We start from the raw sequence: 22314 nt of genomic DNA on the forward strand, positions 1-22314 counted from the left end.
GGCAAAAAAAAGACCTTTATTTAAATAAAATTTAAAAAGCACAAGACATCCTGGCTAGAGTTTGCCAGAAGGAACATGGGCATCTGTGATGTCAGCTGGAAGGAGGTTTTACGGTCTGATAATGGCCAAAATGAGGTTTTTGACCATAACATTAAACACTGCACACTATCAAAAAACCTTACCACCCTGACTTTGAATTACAATGGTGGCAGCAACATGTTGTGGGGATGCTTCTCTGCAGCAGGCCCTGGAAGGCATGTGAGGGTACAGGGTATAATGAATGCAGCAATATGCAGGAAAGTCCCAGTGGAAAAACTCAAGAAATCTGCAAGAAACCTGCACCCTGGGAGTAAGCCAAAGCTGCACAGAATAAAATGGTTTTAAAACCAACAGTGTTCATGTCATAGAGTGGCCGAGTCAGTGTCCAGACCTCAATCCAATTGAGAATTCATGGCTGGCTTTCAAAAAGCCTGTTCAATCACAATCACTATGCAACCTGACAGAGCTTGAGCAGTTTTGCAAAGAAGTCTGGGAAGAACATGCAAAGCTGACACAGACCTGTGCACACAGACTCAAAGCTGTCATGGGGGCCAAAGGTTCATCTAATAAATAATGGCCTGAACGGGGTGAATACTTATGTAATCAGTTATTTTTCATTTTATATTTGTAATTAAGACTAGATTGCTTTGCAGAGATCTGCTTTGACATTTAAGGGTCTGTTTCTGTTGATCAATGTCAAAAATGAGAAATTAAACCCACTGTGAGTAAATGTTCTTTAAGAATAAAATGTGAAAACTTGCAATTGAGATTAATAATTTTTATTGTCAGTGTATATAAACAAATAAGTCAAACAAGAGCAAAAACAACAATGGAAAATTATTTAATATTTTCAATGGTGATTCCAAACTTGAATGTGTCCCATGTGAGCATGGAGCCTTCAGAAAATGATTAATTTATACATCTATAATGAGGACTTGCAGTAGAACTGTAAGAAGGAGTCATTCTACCTTTCTACAGAATTTGTTTCACAAAATTCAAACAATCGGCTTTTGCAACAGAAGACATGAAAGCTTCTGCAAGGAAAGCTGCAGACATAAGTATAAATACTGTAAACTGAAACAACCAGCCGCTGTCAAATGAATTTGAAACAAACTTTAGGGATTTATTTTTATAAATTTGCAATTCTTTCTGAAAAACATTTCTTAAACTATGTCATTATGGGTAATTGAATGTAGATGTCAAATTTATCAATTTAAAATTAAACCTACAACATAATGAAGTGTGTAAAAACTATATAATTATTTTCCATAACTCACTATAGGGGAAAAAGATTTCTCACCTCTTTTACAACTTGCTGGAAAGAGGGTGGGTCCTCTTTGAGACAGCTCCCCATATCCTACAAGAAAAAGTCAAATACAGTTATTAGCAGAAAATTAAAAGAGGTCGACCAGCATTTTACTTCTACTCCACTTTCAAGAATGTTTTACACATGGAAACTCTAGCCACAGGCATCGGAAAACCTGGCTCTGCAACTATACAGTGCCTGTTTTCCTAACACATCGAGTTATTCATAAATTAATAATATTAGCTCAATTGTACCATAACAGTTTGGGATATTAAATGTTTATATTTTTAACTTATTAGTAACAAGTGAGAATATAATTTTATAAAGTGAAAATAAAATTCAGTCTTATGTATGCAAATGAACAGGAAATATTAAAATATCTGCATTTTAAATGAGAAGAATGCAGCAATATGGTTAAATCATATAATTAATATTTATAAGTAAAATAATTTCTTTTAATCCAGAATGTGTAAAGGCTGAGAAAACATTTACAAAGACTTTCTACAAAATTAAAAAAGGTTTTTTATTAAAAAAAAAAAAAAAAAATTGTACAAAAATGACTATCAAATAAAATACAATTTGTTTACTGTGAAAAGGGATAGTACACACCAAAGGTTATTATAGTTTTGCCTTTTTATATTAGTTTTTATTTCTATATTTTTTTACGACCTTACTTGGAAATTCAGTTTAGTTTTAGTTTTCCTTCATCGTGTATTTTTAGTTTTAGTTTTTTATTTCACAAAAACATTTCTATTTTATTTATATATATTAGTTTCAGTTTTAGTTTTAGTAATTATGGCATGGAGCACCTACAGAGTTAGTTTTGTGTCACAATCAGACAGAACTGTACACTTAACAGATTTGGATATTAGTTTAACCAGCAAGCCCGCGATTCTCGAAAGAATCGCAAATCCAAGAATGGCAATCACCTCATGGAGGGTGGGTGCGTCCTGGGAAATGTCATTTAATTAAATAAACATATTTTTACTAAAGCGGTTTCTTTTTGGAGCTGTGACTCACGTGGTTGTGGTGTTTCAGAAGCGCGTTGTAGGCGCCTTGTTTCCATCAGGACGTAAATGCATGACAATATCACGGTGAAATGGAGGCTCACCGTCATCACTTTGAAACACAATTGCCACTTCATTAACAATGGGAACATTGTATCGTCTCGGATCCTGTTCTTTGTCCTTTATTAGCACTAAGGCAATTGTAGTTGGTGCCACACCGTCCGCCTCTGCTTTTGTATTGGCTTCTCTTTCAACCTCATGTAGCATTTTTATAGAGTTTGCTAATGGGTGATTGTTTATGACTTCAGCTACGTTTCTCATTATTAGCTCTGTGGTTGATATACTGCGTCATCTAGATATTAAGACGTACATTTGGGCACATTTGCGGTGGTGATTTGGCTTAGGGTGCACTGTTCCAATCCAATGCAATATTTGTCAACACACGCGAAAGCAGTATGGGCCATTCCCAGGGGGGAAGCCGGTGCGTGATGAAATATCATGGAGGGTGGGTGCGTCCTGGGACAGTTCATTTCAACGCACTTCTGTTATTGTTTTTCATGCGTTTGACTCTGGACTCTGGGGCGGGTGCCAAGGCCGCAGTGCGCATGCGCCTCGGTGCGTCCGCCGTGCATAATTTAACTGTGGTTTAGTAAGATAGATGTTAGTGGAAGCTTACTACACTACATGGTTTACTATCTGGTTTTGTTTTTTGTCTGATAAAAACAAGCATAATCAAAACTAGATACTGAATATGAATAATTTACACAATTGTATAATTTTTTAAATATTTTCTCATGAAAATCATAGGGGCTTAGGAAGAACAGGGCTCTTAGACTTGAATGAGTGTGCAGACCCACCTAGCTGTATTGAGGGAAACAAAGAACAACAAGCATGTAGTGTGAAGATTAGGGGCAGTGAGACTTGAATAGCCTACCATAAGAACAGTAAACCCATAATGAGCGGGGCAAGAGCAAGTAATAGGAATATGGACAGGCACAAAACAACAGAGACAGCATCTGAGATTAAGAACAATATATACATTATCTAAACCTGTTTATCCAGAGCAGGATTACAGGAAACCTGGAGCCTACCCCAGCAGGTTTGAATATAAGGCAGGAAAACTCCCTGGTATGCAATATGTATGATATGGCTAATGTTAAGAACAAAAAGAATATGATATTTCAACTATCTATTTTGAGAAAGAGAGAGAAAAACATTGAAAAAAGGAAGACAAATTTTTAAATATAATTCTGCTAATGGATTACTTTCACAATATCAGGTATTTTGAGTTGTGAATATGAACTGAAAAAGATAAATCAATAAATCTAGAATAAATACAAAAACCCATTAGTATGTTTAGTTTTTCATCACTTGTCAAACTCTCCGTTTGTATTGCTTTGTTGTTAAACGATGTTTTTAAAGCAAAAGTGATTGGTCAGCAACAATATGCTGATCTTGTATGCTGACCTAATCAGTCTCTCGATCAGTGCCGTTTTATTTTCAAAAATCAGGAGTGGTCTCCGCTCGATTTTCTTGTATACTCAGATATAGGCATGGATATTTGAGGAGTAAACCGCAAGACAATGATTATATTTTTATATTATGTACATTAAGGAACCATCACCAACAAATCAAATTAATAATATATTGAACAATTATTATAAAAGTAATGTTGAATAAATCGGACTCTGCAACTGCATAAATCAACAAATATCGTATGTTTTTAGGTAAAGTACCACTTCTGAGTGATAGATTTGGCCCAAAAGTTAATACAGATCTACAAATTGTGGTGTAACAACCACATGCCGAATTTCATCCATCTATCTACTTGCATTTTTGAGTTATCGTGTTTACACACACGCGCGCACGCACACACAATTCTAAAAAACAGTATTTTTGGACTCTGGGTGGTCTATAACGTCAAGATTCATCAAAATATCGAGGTCAAATTTTTTCATGATTACTATACTTTCTCTATACTTCGTATATGAGAAAGTAAAAACGATTTCTCCTGTGCGAAGTGGCAGGTGAATTGCAGTCAACAAGAAGCAGTCACCTGAGATATAAACTGAAACGTTACTCACTCATGATTTTTCTGTCTATACGGTAAAGTTTTTGTTGACCAGCACATTCCGATTGTACAGTGTCCATTTTAGAACATCCTCCTCCCTCCGACAAAAACAAGCGCAAAGAAAGGTGGCACGCAATTCGCTTTGTATCTCTCACACTTTATGCACCCGCGCTCAGCTCGTTCTGTCTCCGCAAATCCTGTGTGAACAGCCGCCCTCCATCACCAGCTGTCGTTCACTGGATGAATATATGTGGGGACGGCTTGTGGTGGATGACTTTCTGTTTTAGAGTTAAAACTTACAAGGTTAAAGACTAACGGCAAGAATATTCATTCAAAAATGAAAACTAAAAATATTTTAGTAAATTATTATTTTATTTCAGTTAGTCTTTCCAGCTACTTTAATAGTTTCGTTTAGTTTTTCATTTCGGTTTTGTTAATTATTTTATTTCAGTTTAGGAAAATGTTTTTTTAATAATAGTTTCAGTTTTGATTTTAGTTTTCGTTAACTATAATAACCTTGGTACACACTATATCATTGTAATTTCTTAATTTACATTATCTATATAAATAAAATGTAAATTTTGTTACATGGGGGGAAAAAGGGCACCAAAAATTAATAAATAAAGGAAAGACAGAATGTGGATCATTTACATTTTAGTGGAAGAGGCACCTTCCTTTCGATCAGGAACTAAGCATAGCTTTATTGGCCTTTAAGTGTAAAAATTGCATTTCTCATTTAGTGCTTTATTAAACAAAATATACACATACGATATATTTAAACAAACCTGATATGCAATGGAAAAAAATTTAATATGATGAAGAGAGTACTCATTATTTTATTTTATTTTATTTTTTTAAATTATAGTAGAAGGAAACCAACTTAAGGCTTATATCTTAAAAGATGGAATACTCCACGCAATTGAAATATTTTTGGGTCATAACAACCAACACTGGGTAAGTAACAAATATTTTTGGGTGGAGTATTCTTCCAAGTAAAGCAGTCTTATTATTCCATTCATCTAAAAATCTCTCCATTGGCTTAGCGGAGTGGTGGCTCTGAGGCTACAGATCTGCACTGGCAATTGGAAGGTTGCCGGTTCGAATCCCGTAAATGCCAATAGGGACTCTGCTCTGTTGGGCCCTTGAGCAAGGCCCTTAACCTGCAATTGCTGAACGCTTTGAGTAGTGAGAAAAGCGCTATATAAATGCAAAGTATTATTATTATTACTGTTACATGCATCATATTTCAAGTCCTGACCTTCAAGGTTTTATTCACACAAGTCAAGTCAAATCATGGTTGAGAAAAATCAGAGTAAAAACAATGCTTAAATTTTCATTACTCTCTGCAATTAATCTAATTATGATAACGTGATATATCTAATAACATCTAAGATATGATTTTCTCAAAGAAAACAATTAAAAAAAATGTCACCCTAACATCTTGCAGACAGCCATTCCATTCTGTGCTGAAAACCTCCATTGCTGTTGCCCTCTAACAAGCAGATTAGTTCTTAAGCCTTGTGCAGGTATGGCTCTCTTACAGTACATTAACAGAATACAAGTTAAAGGAAAGCAATTACAAAAATAAAAACCGTGGAGCTATAGCGTAAGACTTCGTAAGTCATTTATCTTAAGTTCACTTCAAGTCACAAGTCAAGAATAACCAAGCTTAAGTCAAGTTATTTTTTAAACATTGTCAAGGAAGTCACAAATCACTAAATTTAAGCCTTGAGTCGGACTCAAGTAAAGTCATGTGACTCATGGGAGTTGAAGGCACCATATATTGAGAAGTCAGAGTTGAAAGTTTTCTGTACCAACTCCACAGCCCTAGTGAGGAGAAGAGAATATCAGCCACTTTTCAATCCAACTGAAATTTTAATGCCAGTTATTTTAAATAAGATAAAAAAATGTAATTGAGAGTATTTCATGGTTCAGTTTTGGAGGGGGTTAGGGGGTTTTACATGCAGGAGACACACACACATACACACAGAACAACACCCTGACAGGATTCATTTCTTCTTCTTAGGATAGCTAAGAACTGTCTCTATAATTTCTTGAAGGATAACATCAAAAAAGGAAATTATGAAGTTAAGAATATGCTTTCTTACATCCAAATAAGACTTCATAAAAAAAAAAAAAAACTTGCAAAAAAGTACTTCTCAATAAAGTGTAACTAACCTTAAAACAATCTAGACATATGCAACCATTATCTGTAATAGTATAATTCCCTTAACTAAAATTTCACACAAAATAATAAAAAAAAAGTTACCTCTTGTTTCTCAGCATCTTGGTATTTCTGTAATAAAATTTACAGCAAAACATTAAAATGGACGTCAACAAAAGCAAAGACTAACCAAAGATTTAGCTTGAAATCTGGACCTGGTGCAAACTATGCATTTTCCATGCTTTTTTTCCTATGTTATACAAATACATTTCTTGAATAGATGGTGACATGAGAAGTTCCAGATTGAGAAAACAATTATCTGTTTAGAAACCTCAAACTCAAAATTCAGAAAAGAAATTGGTATGAAGTTTTTGATGTCACGTGCCTAGGTCAGTGATTCAAAAAAGACATGGCGATCAAGCAGAAGCTTAACATCTATGCACAATTCTGTAAAACCCATAGTCTTACAACTTCTACTATTTGATTAGGCTTTTATAATAAAGTAGCACCAACAAACATTTTAGCTCTGAGCATAGTGGATGCGGAAAGTGTTCAGACCCCTTCTCTTTCTGCATACTTCATTGTGTTGTGGATTTAACTTTAAATGGATAAATTTCCTATTTTTGCAAATCAATCTACACTCATTAATCAATAATGATGAAGTGAAAACAGATTAATTAAAAATCAAAAACTGAAATCTCTCATTTCTGTAAGTTTTCTAATAAGCCCATTGCTGTGCCACTCCAAAGTATGGTCAGGTGTATCCTGTTTGCTTTAAGCGTCCTTGAGATGTGTCTACAATTTGATTGGAGTCCATCTGTTGCACACAGAATTCATCGGTCATAGATTAGAAAGACACACACATATTTATATAAAGTCCCACCACTTCACACTGTGTGTCAATAAATAAACCAGGACTCTCTGTTGACCTCAATGATCAAACTGTGGTGAGGCATGGATCAGAGAAAGGTATGACTGAGTAACCAGACAAGAAGGTGCTTGGGCAAGGAGGTGAGCAAGAACTCAATGGTCACTCAATCTACTGATGTCCTTGCCTGAGATGGGAAAACCTGTTGAAAGGACAACCATTTCAGCAGCACTCCATCAATCAGGTGTTTATGGTACAGTGGCTAACTGGAAGCCATTATTGAGTAGAAAGCATATGACAACCCACTTGGACTCATAAGCTCTGGTCTGCTCAGACAAACACTGAACTCTTTGGGCAGAGCTCTAAGCACTATGTCTGGCAAAAACAAGACATTACTCATCACCTGCCTACTATCATACCGTGAAATATGGTGATGGCAGCATCAAAATATGAAGGTGCTTCTCAGTGGCCGGGACAGGGAGACAGGTCAGAATTGAAGGAAAGATGAATGCAGCCAACTAGAGAGAGGTCCTTGAAGAAAACCTGCTTCATAGCGGCCACAACCTCAGACTGGGACAACAGTTCACCAAACAACATGGCAATGAGCCAAAGAATACGGCCAAGACAATGCTGGTGTGGCTTTAGGACAAGTCTCTGACTGTCCTTGAATGACCCAGCCAAAGCTGTGACTTAAAGCCCATTGAACAAGTGCAGAGAGACCTGAAGATGGCAGTTTACAGACGTTTCCCATCCAATCTAAAGGTGCATGACAGGATCTTTCCAGAAGAATTGGGTAAACTGAACAAATCCAGGTGTACAAATCTTGTAGAGTCTTACCCAAGAAATCACAAAGCTGTAATTGCTGCCAAAGGAGCAAGGTGCTGAGTTAAGGGTCTGAATACTTTCATGAATGAGAGATTTTAGTTTTGATTTTTAATAAATTTGCCTTTCTGAAAACATTTTTTCACTTTGTCATTATGGGGTGTTGTGTGTAGAATTCTGAGGAAAAAAATGAATTTAATCCATTTTGGAATAAGGCTGTAACATAACAAAATGTGGAAAAAGTGATGCGCTGTGAATACTTTCCAGATGCACTGTAATTAAAATGAAAAATCCTCATAACTGAAGAGTTATTATTGCAGGACATGCTAGTTCCAGCACCTCTGAAACAGCTGTCTTCCTGGTATTTTTATGAACATAAATCTCTTTAATTTACATAAATGGTGATACACTGTAAAGAGGACACATCCAACAAGGCATAGTTCTGCAAGTAAAAACACCTTTGTTAAAAAAAACAGCTAAAAGGAGAATGGCCAGACTTGTTCATGCTATAAAGCAGGCTAAAATACTCAGGTAACAACTCTTTAAAGTAGAGATGTACAGAAATCTATGCTAAGCATGTAAACACCAGACTAGGTTGAACGAAGATTGGAAACTTCCTGCCTTTTCTGACAAATGAGCTCTTCAGCAACTTGCAGATGGTAGAGTCAAGACTTAGTTTATAGCATGGATATATCCTGCTTTTTGTCAATGGTACAGAGCTGAGTCATACCATAATGGTGTAGGAAATGTTTTCTTGGCTCACATTAGGCCTCTTAATTTAAAATGGGCATCATATGAATGCCACACCATACATAAGTATTGCTGGTGAACCCACTAAAGCCACACCATACCTTTTTCAAATGAATACTTTTATAAATCATGTCAAGCAGATCCCAAGAGCAGGACAGTTGCAGTACTGAGTTTACAGCAAAGGCCCACACATTATCCAGATCTCAAAACAGCACCTTTGGAGAACTGTTTCCAGCACCTAGGTGAAACACTGTCTTGAAGAAGGCCGTTTGGATTAATACTCAGAACTAGATAAGAGTTCACTTTATCAGGTACAGCAAAGTGTAGACATTGCTTACAGTGCATAATGCACTAATATGGGCCACATGAAAAATGACAAACAAGAATAACCAGTGTTGAAAACAGTTAGGAAACCTCAAGTCTAAACCTGAAAACGAAAAGGTTATGCATTGAATAGCAAGTATAATATGATCATTTCACTTGTAGTTCTGCAACATACATTTGCAGCCTACCTGTAGAACTCTGCTATGTACTATTGTTCCAATTGTCCCAGCACACAGTCTAGGGCACAGGCCTTTGAAAAGTCCTCTTTTCCCATCAATCTTCACTATATACTTAGCTGTAAATAGGCAAACAACGAATATTATTGTTATATAAAATATTGATTTAAAACACTGCAGTACTAGAATGGCAAAGGAATCTCAAAAAAAAGTCAGAACGCTAAAATTGCTGTAGACATCATAGGCAAATACTCTGCAAGCAGATTATACCTGCGTAAAAGTGGAGTTGTGTTTAAACTTTTTAATGCTAAATAAGGAGTTGACAATGCACATTTATGTCCCCTGTTCATCGTGGTGCCACACTTGCTTATGTATGTTTCACTATTCTTACAAGGCTGGTAAGATAGAAGAAAATCCTTCTGTAATTGTTTTTTTCATTTTTCACTCATTTTTATCAATATTTTATAAATGTAATATTTTACTTCAATATTTTATAAAGTACTGTTCTCTGTAATAGACATGCATGTATGTGTATAGATACACTTTGTTCTAGAAAGCCGAGTATTAACATGTAATATGTTTTTTTGGTGGGCGGCACGGTGGTGCAGTGGGTAACGCTGCTGCCTCGCAGTTGGGAGATCTGGGGACCTGGGTTCGTTTCCCGGGTCCTCCCTGCGTGGAGTTTGCATGTTTTCCCCGTGTCTGTGTGGGTTTCCTCCCACAGTCCAAAGACATGCAGGTTAGGTGGATTGGTGATTCTAAATTGGCCCTAGTGTGTGCTTGGTGTGTGGGTGTGTTTGTGTGAGTCCTGCGGTGGTTCCTGCCTTGTGCCCTGTGTTGGCTGGGATTGGCTCCAGCAGACCCCCGTGACCCTGTGTTTGGATTCAGCGGGTTGGAAAATGGATGGATGGATGGATGTTTTTTTGGTGATTTTTAGTCTTACTTAATTTAAGATTTATTCTCTTTTTATCCACAGTTCAAACAGTTCTGGCTCAGGCTTATCACATGCTTAATATTTTACTTAAACTCTACAACACCCGCCATTTACAATAGTACCATGTATAATGGGTCATTTAAAAAGGTAATAAATTATTCACCATGCAGATATTCATTATACATGAAAGTTGCAAAGAAATTACTTCCTTGTACACTTAAATATTCAAAACCTTTGCTTATATAATTATTGCTGTGATCTTCTTCTGATACTGAATGTCATGCTGAAGAAAACATCCAGACCGAGGAAAAGAAAGATAAACTACAGGGTTATGTAATATCACAAGTTTTACTTTAGAGTTCAGCATTACAAAGTCCTGGGACACATAATTGTATCATTTATTTTCAGAAATGAAGTTGAAAGTATATTCACAAGAGAAAAAACTAACTATACACTGCAGCATGGTTGGTTGAGATAGCGGAGCAAACCACATTACACTGTTTTGGATGCATGGGGGTCATGGAAGGGATGAGCATTCATTCAGAAGAATTTTTACATACCAGTAAAGAAAACAACAGCTTAACTGCCTCAAAATCTTTTGGCTATTTAAAGTCTGACAAACAACAGAGCTAGACATTAGTTTACATTATAAACTTTGCCAAAAATGTGCCAAGAAAAACTAGAAATACTACAAATGTATTTTACCACATGAAGCGCTGCCATCCAATAGGAGATACAGAATGCAAATGCTTACAGTCACAAACACCAGCAATGACAAACCTGTCCCCAGAAACTAGCAGCGAACACGTAACTGAAAAAGCCCAGCAACAAACTCAACTGTCTGCATTTTCTTGAGTAAGCCTGCTTGCAATGCGATACTTGTGTGTTCCTGCCACCAGTTAGCACAGGAAGTAATGTTGTAACCTCTGAACAGAGCAGTGTTAATGCCTGAAACAGAAGACAGACTTGTCTTCCTTGCGCAGTACTTGCAGGAAGATGCCCGTTTAAACTCCATGCACTGACAATATTAGGCAAGAGACAGTATTAGGCAAGAGTCAATTTTTGTGTTATTTTTGCTTAGAAAAGCACATTTTTGTTTGCACTTCAAAATAAATGATACCAGAAGCTACTTTTATTTACTTTTGACTGTCTTTCAGTTTGGGATGCCCAAACACTCTCTCTCTGTGTTTTTAAACTTGAACGTGTACTGTATATCTGGGATTAGTTCCGGTCATATTCTAAAACAGCATGCTCTGTCTGTAGAAAAGTCATAACATTTTTTTCTGAAAAAAGATTGTAGCTTTTTTGTTTGTTTATTGATTAAAATTTGGTTCACATTTGCAGTCCCTTTAATTTGTGGTCATTTTTTAGTTTTAGATTCTAATGTGCAATTCTAACAGAAAAGCCTCAGAATGAATAAATAATGACTTGAATTCAGTCAGTCTCAGTCATTGTCCAACCCACTATATCCTAACACTGGGTCACGGGGGTCTGCTGGAGCCAATCCCAGCCAGCACAGGGCGCAAGGCAGGAACAAATCCCGGGCAGGGTGCCAGCCCACCACAGATGACTTGATTAGATGGTGATAACTATCAATATTGACTGATATGGTAAAAAAAAAAATCATCACAATATTTTATTTTCCTATCACCCAGCCCTATCTAATAACCAAATCACATTTATATTTCATTAAGGATAAGATAAGGGAGCTTCAGATTAGGAGAAACAGCTGCTAAAAATGAGGACTTGCAATTATATATGAAGAGTGAACTATAAATCAAGCATTTCAAATAGTAAGAGGCATTTTCAACATCAGTAATGTCTTGGCTACATTTTTACATCACATTAATGATACTGGCTGATTCCAGACTTTTAAACTCTAGCGTATGCAGGTCTGCTATTTCATACAATTAGCTTTCTATGCAAAAGTCTTTAATATAACACATTTTCCTTTCAGCTCCACAAGCACTGAACACACAAATTAACTCAAACATGACCACTAATTGTAAATTTCTTTCTACAAAGATAAAAGTATACAGAATCTTCCAGATAGTTTCCAAATCTCTTGTATTTATTGTTTTTAAACACTGCACACGTATTACTTTATCAGTCTGTTAGTATAAGTGCTAATGAAATCAGAAAGCAACAAAAAGCATTACGCTGGACAAGCACATACCAGAACAGTCAGGCAACACTCAACAAAAGGGCCGTAAAACTGGCCTTTTTAAAATGCAGCAAAGAATCCATCTTTATAAATAGCAAAAGGATGTGTTGTGCTGCCTAAGCCCAGAATTAAACACTTTACATTTAATAAAAACTGTATGTCAACTGCCATTCTCCTGAAACATAAAAGGTTATATTATTATTACTTATTAATTGGTAGTCATGTTTATCCAAAGCGTCTTACAGCATTTATGATCCTATTGGTTACATTTCTTTTGGCTTTCCAGTTGGAGCACAGGCAGGTCATGTGACTTGCTCAGGGTCACACAGTGTCATCAGCGGGATTTGAACCAACAGCCTCAGGGTTTGAAGTCCAAAGCCCTGCAGACATTTATTTATGATGAAGTGAACAGCAAAAAGACCAACAAACCAAAACCACTAACTACATTACCTCTTCTTGGTTTAACTGTAGTTCTAAAATAAATACTGTATATTGGTCTTAGAAATTAATTAGGAGCTCTGCAAATGAAACTCCTAGAAACTCTTTACAAATGACAAACATTTACATAAACAGCTATTTTACATTTTTTTCTCTGTTTACTAAAAAAAAAGAAGTAAAATCTGCATTTTGTTATAACATGTTATAAACACTTTAAAACTACCAGCTCATGCAATTTAACTTTTCTTACCATATGAAAAGAGACCAGGCAGCTGGTAAACCTGCCGGCCAAACAGGTTTCTTCCTATGCTTGGTGGGAGAGGCTCATGTCCAACCTATGATACAAAAATCAGTAGCCAAAATGTCAAGGTAGAGCCAAGTATCACACAATATGTCTTAATTAAACACATAATAATGCGCCGTAATGAGAATTCAAAGTTTAAACTGTTAATAAAAACCCAAAGTTAGAACACTTAATGTTTTACTATTTTTATAACACGGTGTAAACACATTAAACTGTATTATTTACTGTACATTGCTAAAAATTATCCTCTATAACCACCGTAAACATGCGTTTCTTGGAGAATAGACAAAAAAAAAAAAAGAACTTGTACTATCATTTAATGCTACACTGAGCCAAAAAGTGTGGGACCTGCACCATTATTAAAAATGTAACAGTGGTACACAGAGCACTGAAACATTTTATGCATGTTACGCTTTATTGAAAGTTTTCCACTCAAAATTTCATAGAATAAAAATAAGCATTTTTCTCTGTAACCTAGAAAGGCTTACAAAAATAAAAAAAATTACAAAAAATGTCTGATTATCTGCAATCATAACTCTTTCCTAATATAAATGGAAATCAAACATAAAAGGACTTGATGACTCCACATCTCAAGATGTGTAAAAGGAGCCTTCTTTTTTATTTTACTTACTTTGTACAAGAACATCCTTTAGTTTGTCACATTTACTGTAAAGCGGCAAAGCTCTATGAAATGCCACCTTTCCAGATAGTCTACTACTACAATCCTTATGACTTTTCAAGTGACATCTTGCAACGTCTGACATTACAAGAATGGGATTCAAGAGGCAGCTTATTATAGGCTAACTGACTGTTTAATAGTATCGTTTATACCGATTTACGGATTTCTGATTTGATTGCATGTTCTCCCCGTGTCTGCGTGGCTTTCCTCCGGGTGCTCAATGTTCCTCCCACAGTCCAAAGACATAAAGGAACTGGTGATCCTAAACTGGCCCGTGTTTGTGTTTGCGCTGCAATGGACTGGCGCCCTGTCCAGCGTTTGTTCCTGCCTTGCGCCCTATGCTGGCTGGGAAAGGCTCCATCAGACCCCCGCGACACTGTTCAGGACTAGGCGGGTTTCAAAATGACTGACTGACTAACTGATTTGAATTATTATACTTTGTTAATCCCCGAGGGGGATATATGCAACCATGGACACGAAACGGCACTGCTGTGACATTTGACTGACAATACCGGACTTTACGTTGATCACTTGTCCTCTTAAACACTCCTTTCGACATTGACTCGAAAGGTTGGCCATGGCTGGCAATAAGACACGAGTTTTACAGCCCCAAGTATTAACACTCAGAGCGAGAGAAGCGAAGAGCAGCCCGAATTTGTCACCGAGCGCTGCGCTCCTGTTCTTTAAAACCAGTGAAGCTCGAGCCTCTCTCGGCTTGCCCGCGTCTAACTGGCGGGACGTTTGAGTTTCTGCACGGCCCAAAACGTTACTATTGTTAAAATCGTAAGTCAGTGGAAGAGGAGCTGTCTTATGCGACTATATCGATTCCGGGCATGCTTTAATGACATGCCACTCAAATTCTAAATTACTGACCTAAGAATCACACTGCCCTCGATTAAAGTTATACTACCTCCGGAGTGTTGGATCGTATGTTTGTCACCTGTCACTATAGACCTGTCATTGCTTGACTCCAGCGGCAGCCAATTTTAAGCCCATTAGGACTTGCCAAAACGTAAAAACAGTTTTGCAAAAAGGAGAACAAAAATAGAACAAAAGTCTGAAACTATAGTGAAAGCGATAATCCCTGCCAATCTGCTATCCTTACCTGTACGAGGACTTTGATGTACATAAGCGGATGGGAAAGGACAGTCAGCCCGGAACCCAAAATTAATTGACCGTACGCGTCCGCCATGATGCACTGTCCGTCTTTCCGAGACGTTTTGCTATCACGTGAGCAGTCGCTGATCACGTGGGTAAGCTGCTTACGGCGAGTGACGAGAGTCTAACTGAACCGCGGGCGTGGGTCCCGCTCGATATGTTCCAGCACAACCGAATGATATTCAGCATTATAGGAATGAGTTATTGTGATTATGATCTTTGATCACTCTCCTTATGAATTCCCTATCGAATATTACTTTTTTTGGTAAGATCTACAACCTTAATTACCCTGTGGTTAAGTTACAAAGGTAATAATCATCAACTCTCATCATTCTCCGCATAGAACAAAAAAAAGGACTTTAGATGTAGGCTTTAGAGAAGAGATTCATAGTAAAGGACTGTCCTTTAGCTCTAGGAAAACTAAGTTCCTTCACTAACATGTTCTTGGCCTGTTAACTGAGCTGTGGAAGGCACTCTACACGAGACCCTCCATGTTACTGATCACTTTCCAGATATTTAGAGAGCAATTGTCCCAAAGGCAGGGCCATCTTAACAGAATTATAGGCCCCCAGGCAGAGCAGTGCACTGGGACCCTACCTGTACAAGCACTCAGCAAGTCATAACATACATAGATTAGCATGGGGTCCCTATGCTCGTGGGGCACCCGGACAACTGCCCAGAGTGCCCTTGCAGTAAGACAGCCCTGCCCAAAGGGTGACAACTGAGAGGGCAGTCCAGCTTTGCACCAGCAAATGACTGTGTTTGGACATTGAAAATAAAGCTAATGGTCTATACAGCCACTTGTGTAACAAGTCTCCTGTAGGACAGTGAGACTTGGATCATTTTGTGTTGTCAAATAAAAAAAACTTGAGACCCCATCAGTCCTGCTTCTGGAAATTAAACTGGGAGGATCAATGTTCTAATTCCAGTATCTTAACTAAAGGCAACATTAATCAACATTAAAGCCAGGATTATGTAGAACAAACTCCACTTGAGGGGCTGCATCAGAATCCCAACTCTTGTATCCTCAGGCAATTCTTCTACCGCTATTGGAACCTGGGTTGGAGAACCTGGGGTTACAAGAGAAAGACATTCTCAAGGTGTCAGTTAAACCTCAGTTTGGTGAATCTAACCATTGAATGTCCCACATAATTTATTATCAGGTATTTGTTCTTTGAGACCAATCATCTCTCTCTTTTTCTGATGAGACGTATAAACAATGGTGAGAAGAAAGAAAACCCAGTTGTTTGTAGGTGGCTCCCAAACGGAACCTCCTGCCCTTACTGTCATAAAGATCTGCAGCTCAAGGAATGGCCTCATTAGCCATCTACAGTCATGTGAAATAGTAAGTACACTCCATGACATGTGTTTACTTTTTTAAGATATGTGGACGTACCAAGATTTCATCTTCATTTAAACAGTATCTACAGGTAAAGGTTATATAACAAACCTTATGCCACATTTACATTTTGCAGTCAATTGTATAATTTAAATAAGCAATAATGCAAATTTCATACGTGGAAAAAATATACCTCTCCATGTATCACTACCTCAAATACCTAACATTAGAAGCAGGTGCACCAGATCACGTTCAAATGATTAGAACATCGTTATAGAAGATCCTGGAGGAACCTGACTTATTTAAACCTCAGACATTTAGTTTGGTCTGCTCTTTGTTGTTGAAACATTTGTTATCTCCATTCCTAGATCAAAATAATTCTCTGGGGCCTTCATAAAGAAGGTTATAGATGCCTATAAGTCTGAGAAGAGATTTTAAAAGATCTCCAAACATCTGGAAATCAACCATTACTTCTTCTACAAGTGGAGAAGATTTTAAACAACTGCTAACTTGTTCAGGCCAGACCACCCCAAATACGAGGGTGAGTCAAAAATTATCCACACTCCGGTTATATTAAAACTTCTGTTGGCAGCACTGTCTTATCAGTCTTATCATTGTCTCTCCAGTCACTGCTGTGCAGGTGTGAACGTGTTACATCAGATCAATTTTAACTGCGATGTGAGAAACAGTGGCTGCCCCCATTGCAGTGATTCATTTTTTGTGATCTGAGGGTGTGCCTGGTGCTGATATTTATCGAAGACTTTGTTCACAGTATGGAGAAAGTGTTTTGTCGTGAAAAAGTGTGTATGAATGGATCGAGAAGTTCAAGGAAGGTTGCACAAGTGTCAGCCACAAGTGACAGTGGATGATGTGGCAAATCATTTGCAAGTCAGCCATGGCTCTGCCTAGGCAATAATCCAAGACAGACTTGGGTTTCGAAAGAAGCCCTACGAGAACAAATATTCACATCTGATGAAGAGGTGCTGCGGTGGGTTGGCACCCTGCCCGGGATTGGTTCCTGCCTTGTGCCCTGTGTTGGCTGGGATTGGCTCCAGCAGACCCCCGTGACCCTGTGTTCGGATTCAGCGGGTTGGAAAATGGATGGATGGATGGATGGATGAAGAGGTGAAACAGCGGTGGATTTGTGCCTCGTAGCTCAGCCTAAAACATTTTTTAATGAAGGAATACAAACGTTTTGTTGACAGATGGACAGAGTGTATTGAAAAACAAGGAGATTATGTTTAAAAATGATGTAGTTGTCTTTTCTGAAAGTTGGTTAAATTAAATTCTATGGCCGGAGTGCGGATAATTTTTGACTCACCCTCGTAGATCAAACCAAGAGTAGAATGAAAGATGTTGTAAACAACTCTCTAAGAATCCCAGTATTCCATCACAGGACCTACAGGAAGATCTTGCTACTGGTTATGTTAAAGTGTATGAGTCTACCATTGGAGGTGTGCCAGGAGGAAAACTTGGATGTCCAGTAAGAACATCAAGGCAAGACTAACGTTTGCTCATAAATGCCTGGGAAAGGACCACAACTTCTGGAACAATGTGCTCTGAGCAGACAAGACAAAGCTAAAGATGGAGTTATTTAGCCACAATACCAGAAGACAAGTTTGGTGAAAACTACAGACAGCATTCAACCAGAAAAATCTGATACCAGCTCTAAAGCATAGTGGTGGAAAAGATATGGTTTGGGACTGCTTTGCATCAGGACCAGGGCAGCTCACCGTCACAGAATCTACTGTGCATTGTGATGGACGGCCGGCTACAGACTCCGGTCGCCACCCCCAGGCCGCCAGGAGGAGCCCTCCAGACAGCAGGAACGTGCCCCGAGTTCCAGCAGGGCCTCATGGACTTTGTAGTTTTTATACACAGCCCTGCTGGATACCTTGGGGGCCACCGGGAGTCGCCGTAGGGGGGCTAGTGGGCTCTTATGTGCCCTATAACCTGGAAGTACGTCATGGTCACGTGACAGGAAGAAGTGAAGTGCTCCCAGGGTGAAGAAAAGGACTGTTTACCCTGACCCGGAAGGAATAAGGACTTGTGGGTTTGGACAGGAACCACTTCCGGGTCAGGGGGTATAAAGAACTCCGGGGAAGCCCAGTACACTGAGCTGAGCTGGGAGGTAGGAGGGCGAAGTGTCTGGGCGAGGAGGAAAGAGAATTGTATTGTGGAGAATTATATGAATAGTGTGGAGTGGAGGGTGCTTTGTGCACATGATAACTGTAAAATAAATAGTTATTGTGCTTTTACATCGTGTTTGGAGTGGTACCCGAGGGTCCGAGAGGTGGACAAAGACCATATCTGCTACAGCATTTTTCATTGTCCTGCAGGGTACTTGAGCATAATATAAGACCATCTGCCAGAAGACTGATGTTCAACTGAATGTGGACCTTGCAACATGGCACTGACACTAAATATAACAAGTAAATCCACCAAGAAATGCCTGAAAAGGAAGAAATGGAGTGTTCTGGAATGGCCAAGTCAAAGTCCCGATCTGAATCCCATTGAGATGCTGTAGGGTGATTTGAAAGATACATCTCCAACATGACACAGCCAAAAGAATTTTGCATGGAGGAGTGGGAAACGTTTTCCCAGTGCAGTTACTCTTTGACATGACTGTAAGTATGCAAAGATAACTTTTATTAACATCATCCTTACTTGAAGTGAGTGCAGAGACAAAGGGACAGTGAAACACTGCTGCTATATAAAGAAGAACTTGTTGTGCTTTGGCTTTGAACATTCAGGTTTGTGGTAAATCAATGACAAAGACATCTGAGATGATGTCAAAAAAACAATTGCTGCTTCTTATCTGTCCAGGAAGGAATATACATACATTTTGTGAATAATTTGAAGCAAATAATTCTATAGAGAGAGGGACTATTTATAAATATAGAACATTTCAGAAAGTTGCCAGTCTTCCCAGACGAATACAAATATCCTAAAAGCTACATTTTGGGATCTAGAGGCTAGCATAGTAAATTTTGCAGTTAATGACTCTACTACCCAACAATTATTCAACACACATGGCTATCATGAATGGTAGTTAGGAGAAAGCCACTTCTCTCCAGAAAGAACATGGTGGCATGGCTTAGACCTTTAACCTTTTACAGGTCTCTACTATATTCTCTTTTAGTTTTACTTCTGTGATCTCATGAATAGCTTTTCCAGATTTCCACTTTATGTCCTCTACAACCATAACCTATTGTCTATGGGGGAGGAGTGAAAGTTTTAGATTCGTCAAAACTTTTGATCTCCTGTTTTCAACAGATCTTGACGTTTTAGGGTCCCCTGATACTGAAAACATTGATATCTCGATGATGGGTGTCTGTCTGTGTGTGTGTGTGTTTGTCTGTGTGTCACAGTTTCTTGAGGACAGTCTAGAGCTAAAACGGCTGGACATAAAAGTACCAAACTCGAAACGTAAGCCTTTTATGAGATGACGATGTGCAGATGAGTTTTTCAGCTAAATCGTGCAAGAGAAAGAGGCGCTCTAGAGGAACCCTCAAATACTGTAATTCTGCAATTAATTATGAATTCTTCTCATTAATTACTATCATAATGACCTGTTTTATGATCAAAAAGAAAACCATCAGAGCAGTAAATAATTACTGAAATGTTATAGAACAGTTTGGGTAACTTGGTTCCTAGGACGCAAAGTCTACTGACGCTCACATCCAAGTTTTTTGTATGACTTCTGCAACAATGTTCTCTGGACAAATAAGACTATTACTGTAATGCGCTCCTCATCGGGATTCCTGGCAAGAGTATCCAGAGACTCCAGTATATTCAGAACAGCGCTGCCAGGATCCTGATGAGGGTGCGAAAGTATGATCACATCACCCCCATCCTGAAAACCCCTTCACTGGCTCCCTGTTTCATTCAGAATAGAGTACAAGGTCTCCCTTCTTACCCACCAGTGCATTTATGGACATGCCCCTCTTTATCTACAGGAACTCCTTCCCCTCATAACTCCTTACGTTCCCTCCGCTCTGTACACACTAACACTCTTCAAGTCCCCAGAACTAAGCTCAGCAGCATGGGTGACAGGGCGTTTTCATCAGTGGCGCCGAGGCTGTGGAATGCCCTCCCTGATTACCTGAGAGACCTAAAAACTCATCTTTTTAGGAAGTCATTTTGTTAAAGTATTTTATAGACTCTTCTGTTCTTTTTTTTTATTTTATTATTCTATTTTTACTCTGTAGCACTTTGGGATTGCTAAAATATAAAGTGCAATATAAATAAAATTTATTATTATTATTATTATAGAGCAGAGTTGAATGGTCATTGTACACAACTCCTTCTTTGCTGAAAACCAAGCACTGCATATCATCATGCTATTTTCACTCCCAGGACCCATGCATCTTGAAATCACTGAGATCACCATGAGTATTCTAGAGGAAAATGTCAGGCTATCTATCAGACTTCTAAAGTTTGGCCAAAATTGGACCATGTAATAGGACTATGACCCAAAGCACACAAGCACATTTATAACTAAACGGCTGAAAACTGCAAAGTTAAAATCCATGCCTCAAGACTACAGAGACAAAACATATTAAAAATTGGAAATTGTCTTTCTATATTAACCCAAGGAAAGTGAATGTTGAATTGTATGTGAAGCACCGGACAGTGAACTGGCACCCTGTCCACGGTTACTTCTGCCTTATGCCCAGTGTCACTAGGACACAGTCTGGCTTTCTGCAGTGCTGAATGACTTTACTTCTGGGCACCTCACAGGTGGCAGTCATCTACAGAAGCTTGCTTTCATTTTTAGTTTTTGATAAACCTTTGCTTACAATTATATTTAAATAGATATAATATGACATATAGCTTGTCACTATAGATTTTTTAATGAATTTTAAATTGAAAATATGCTGCTGTCATCGCAAACCTAAGAGTCATCTTGTGTCGATTGCCTATTAGACAAGCTGCAAACTTGAGATGTCACAGGGGGAGCGTAGAGGATCTGAAGGCTACCTTATGTCTACAACATCTGAGAATGTAAGAGATACTGCGGACTGTAAAATGGAATATATTAAATATCCCCCTACTCAGCTGGTTAGCACCGTGATCACCACCACCTGAGGAGCTCTGTTACATCTTATTAGAGGAACAGCTTATCTGAGGATGAAAAGGGTGAAGCTCCAATGTGAGCATAACAATAAGGTGGGAAGGTTTTAGTGAGGGATGTTTGATTGCTTTTTCAGTAAGTTGGATGAACTGTCACGTCTCATGGTGAGTCATGGCAAGTTCAGGTACTGTGGTGTTTGTTTATTGTGGAGAACCACTTCTTATTTCAGATGCTGTTTTAATCCTGGATGGGTTTCATCTGATATGATCAGACAGAGTGGAAAAGGTAGGAGGTGGATTGGACATATACTGTATGTGAATGAGCTACAATAAAAAGTGAGCACATTATAATTAGAACAAAAATGTGTGATCCAGTACATTGCCATACTGACTGAATTTGACCGCAGTAAGTTACGTCATCCTGATAAATGTTTATTAACTCAACAACAGAATAATTCACTGTGTTACCAACACTCTAATGAGGAATCATTCTCATGCTGGAATGCTGGTGACTTCAACCAGGGGATTGTGGAAGGAATGAACTTCATTTTTTTCGTTATCAATTTTTATGAAGTAGTGAAGGTGAAGGTGTTCGGCCCAAGGGACGACGTAACTCCTGCTGCCTGAAGAGGAACGCGACACAGGTAGGTGTTAACATTCATTTTAAACATGTTACTAAATAGCTTCTTTACTTT

At 38.2% G+C, this 22314-nt stretch overlaps 1 protein-coding gene across 1 annotated transcript in view; it reads right to left on the reverse strand.

Moving 5' to 3' along the window:
• The window catches only part of mtch2 (mitochondrial carrier homolog 2), a 30134-nt gene extending 14827 nt beyond the window's left edge, over window positions 1–15307 (reverse strand). Inside the window, exons 1-5 of the mRNA XM_028794276.2 lie at window positions 15152–15307; window positions 13314–13398; window positions 9540–9646; window positions 6693–6719; window positions 1340–1396 (exon numbers count right to left, since the gene is read on the reverse strand). Of these exons, the coding sequence (XP_028650109.1) occupies window positions 1340–1396; window positions 6693–6719; window positions 9540–9646; window positions 13314–13398; window positions 15152–15238 (363 nt within the window). The 5' untranslated portion in view covers window positions 15239–15307. The remainder of the gene's footprint in view (window positions 1–1339; window positions 1397–6692; window positions 6720–9539; window positions 9647–13313; window positions 13399–15151) is intronic.
• Window positions 15308–22314: the final 7007 nt, after the last annotated feature.

This window comes from Erpetoichthys calabaricus, chromosome 2 (assembly GCF_900747795.2).
Source record: "Erpetoichthys calabaricus chromosome 2, fErpCal1.3, whole genome shotgun sequence".
NCBI classification, from domain to species: Eukaryota; Metazoa; Chordata; class Cladistia; order Polypteriformes; family Polypteridae; genus Erpetoichthys; species Erpetoichthys calabaricus.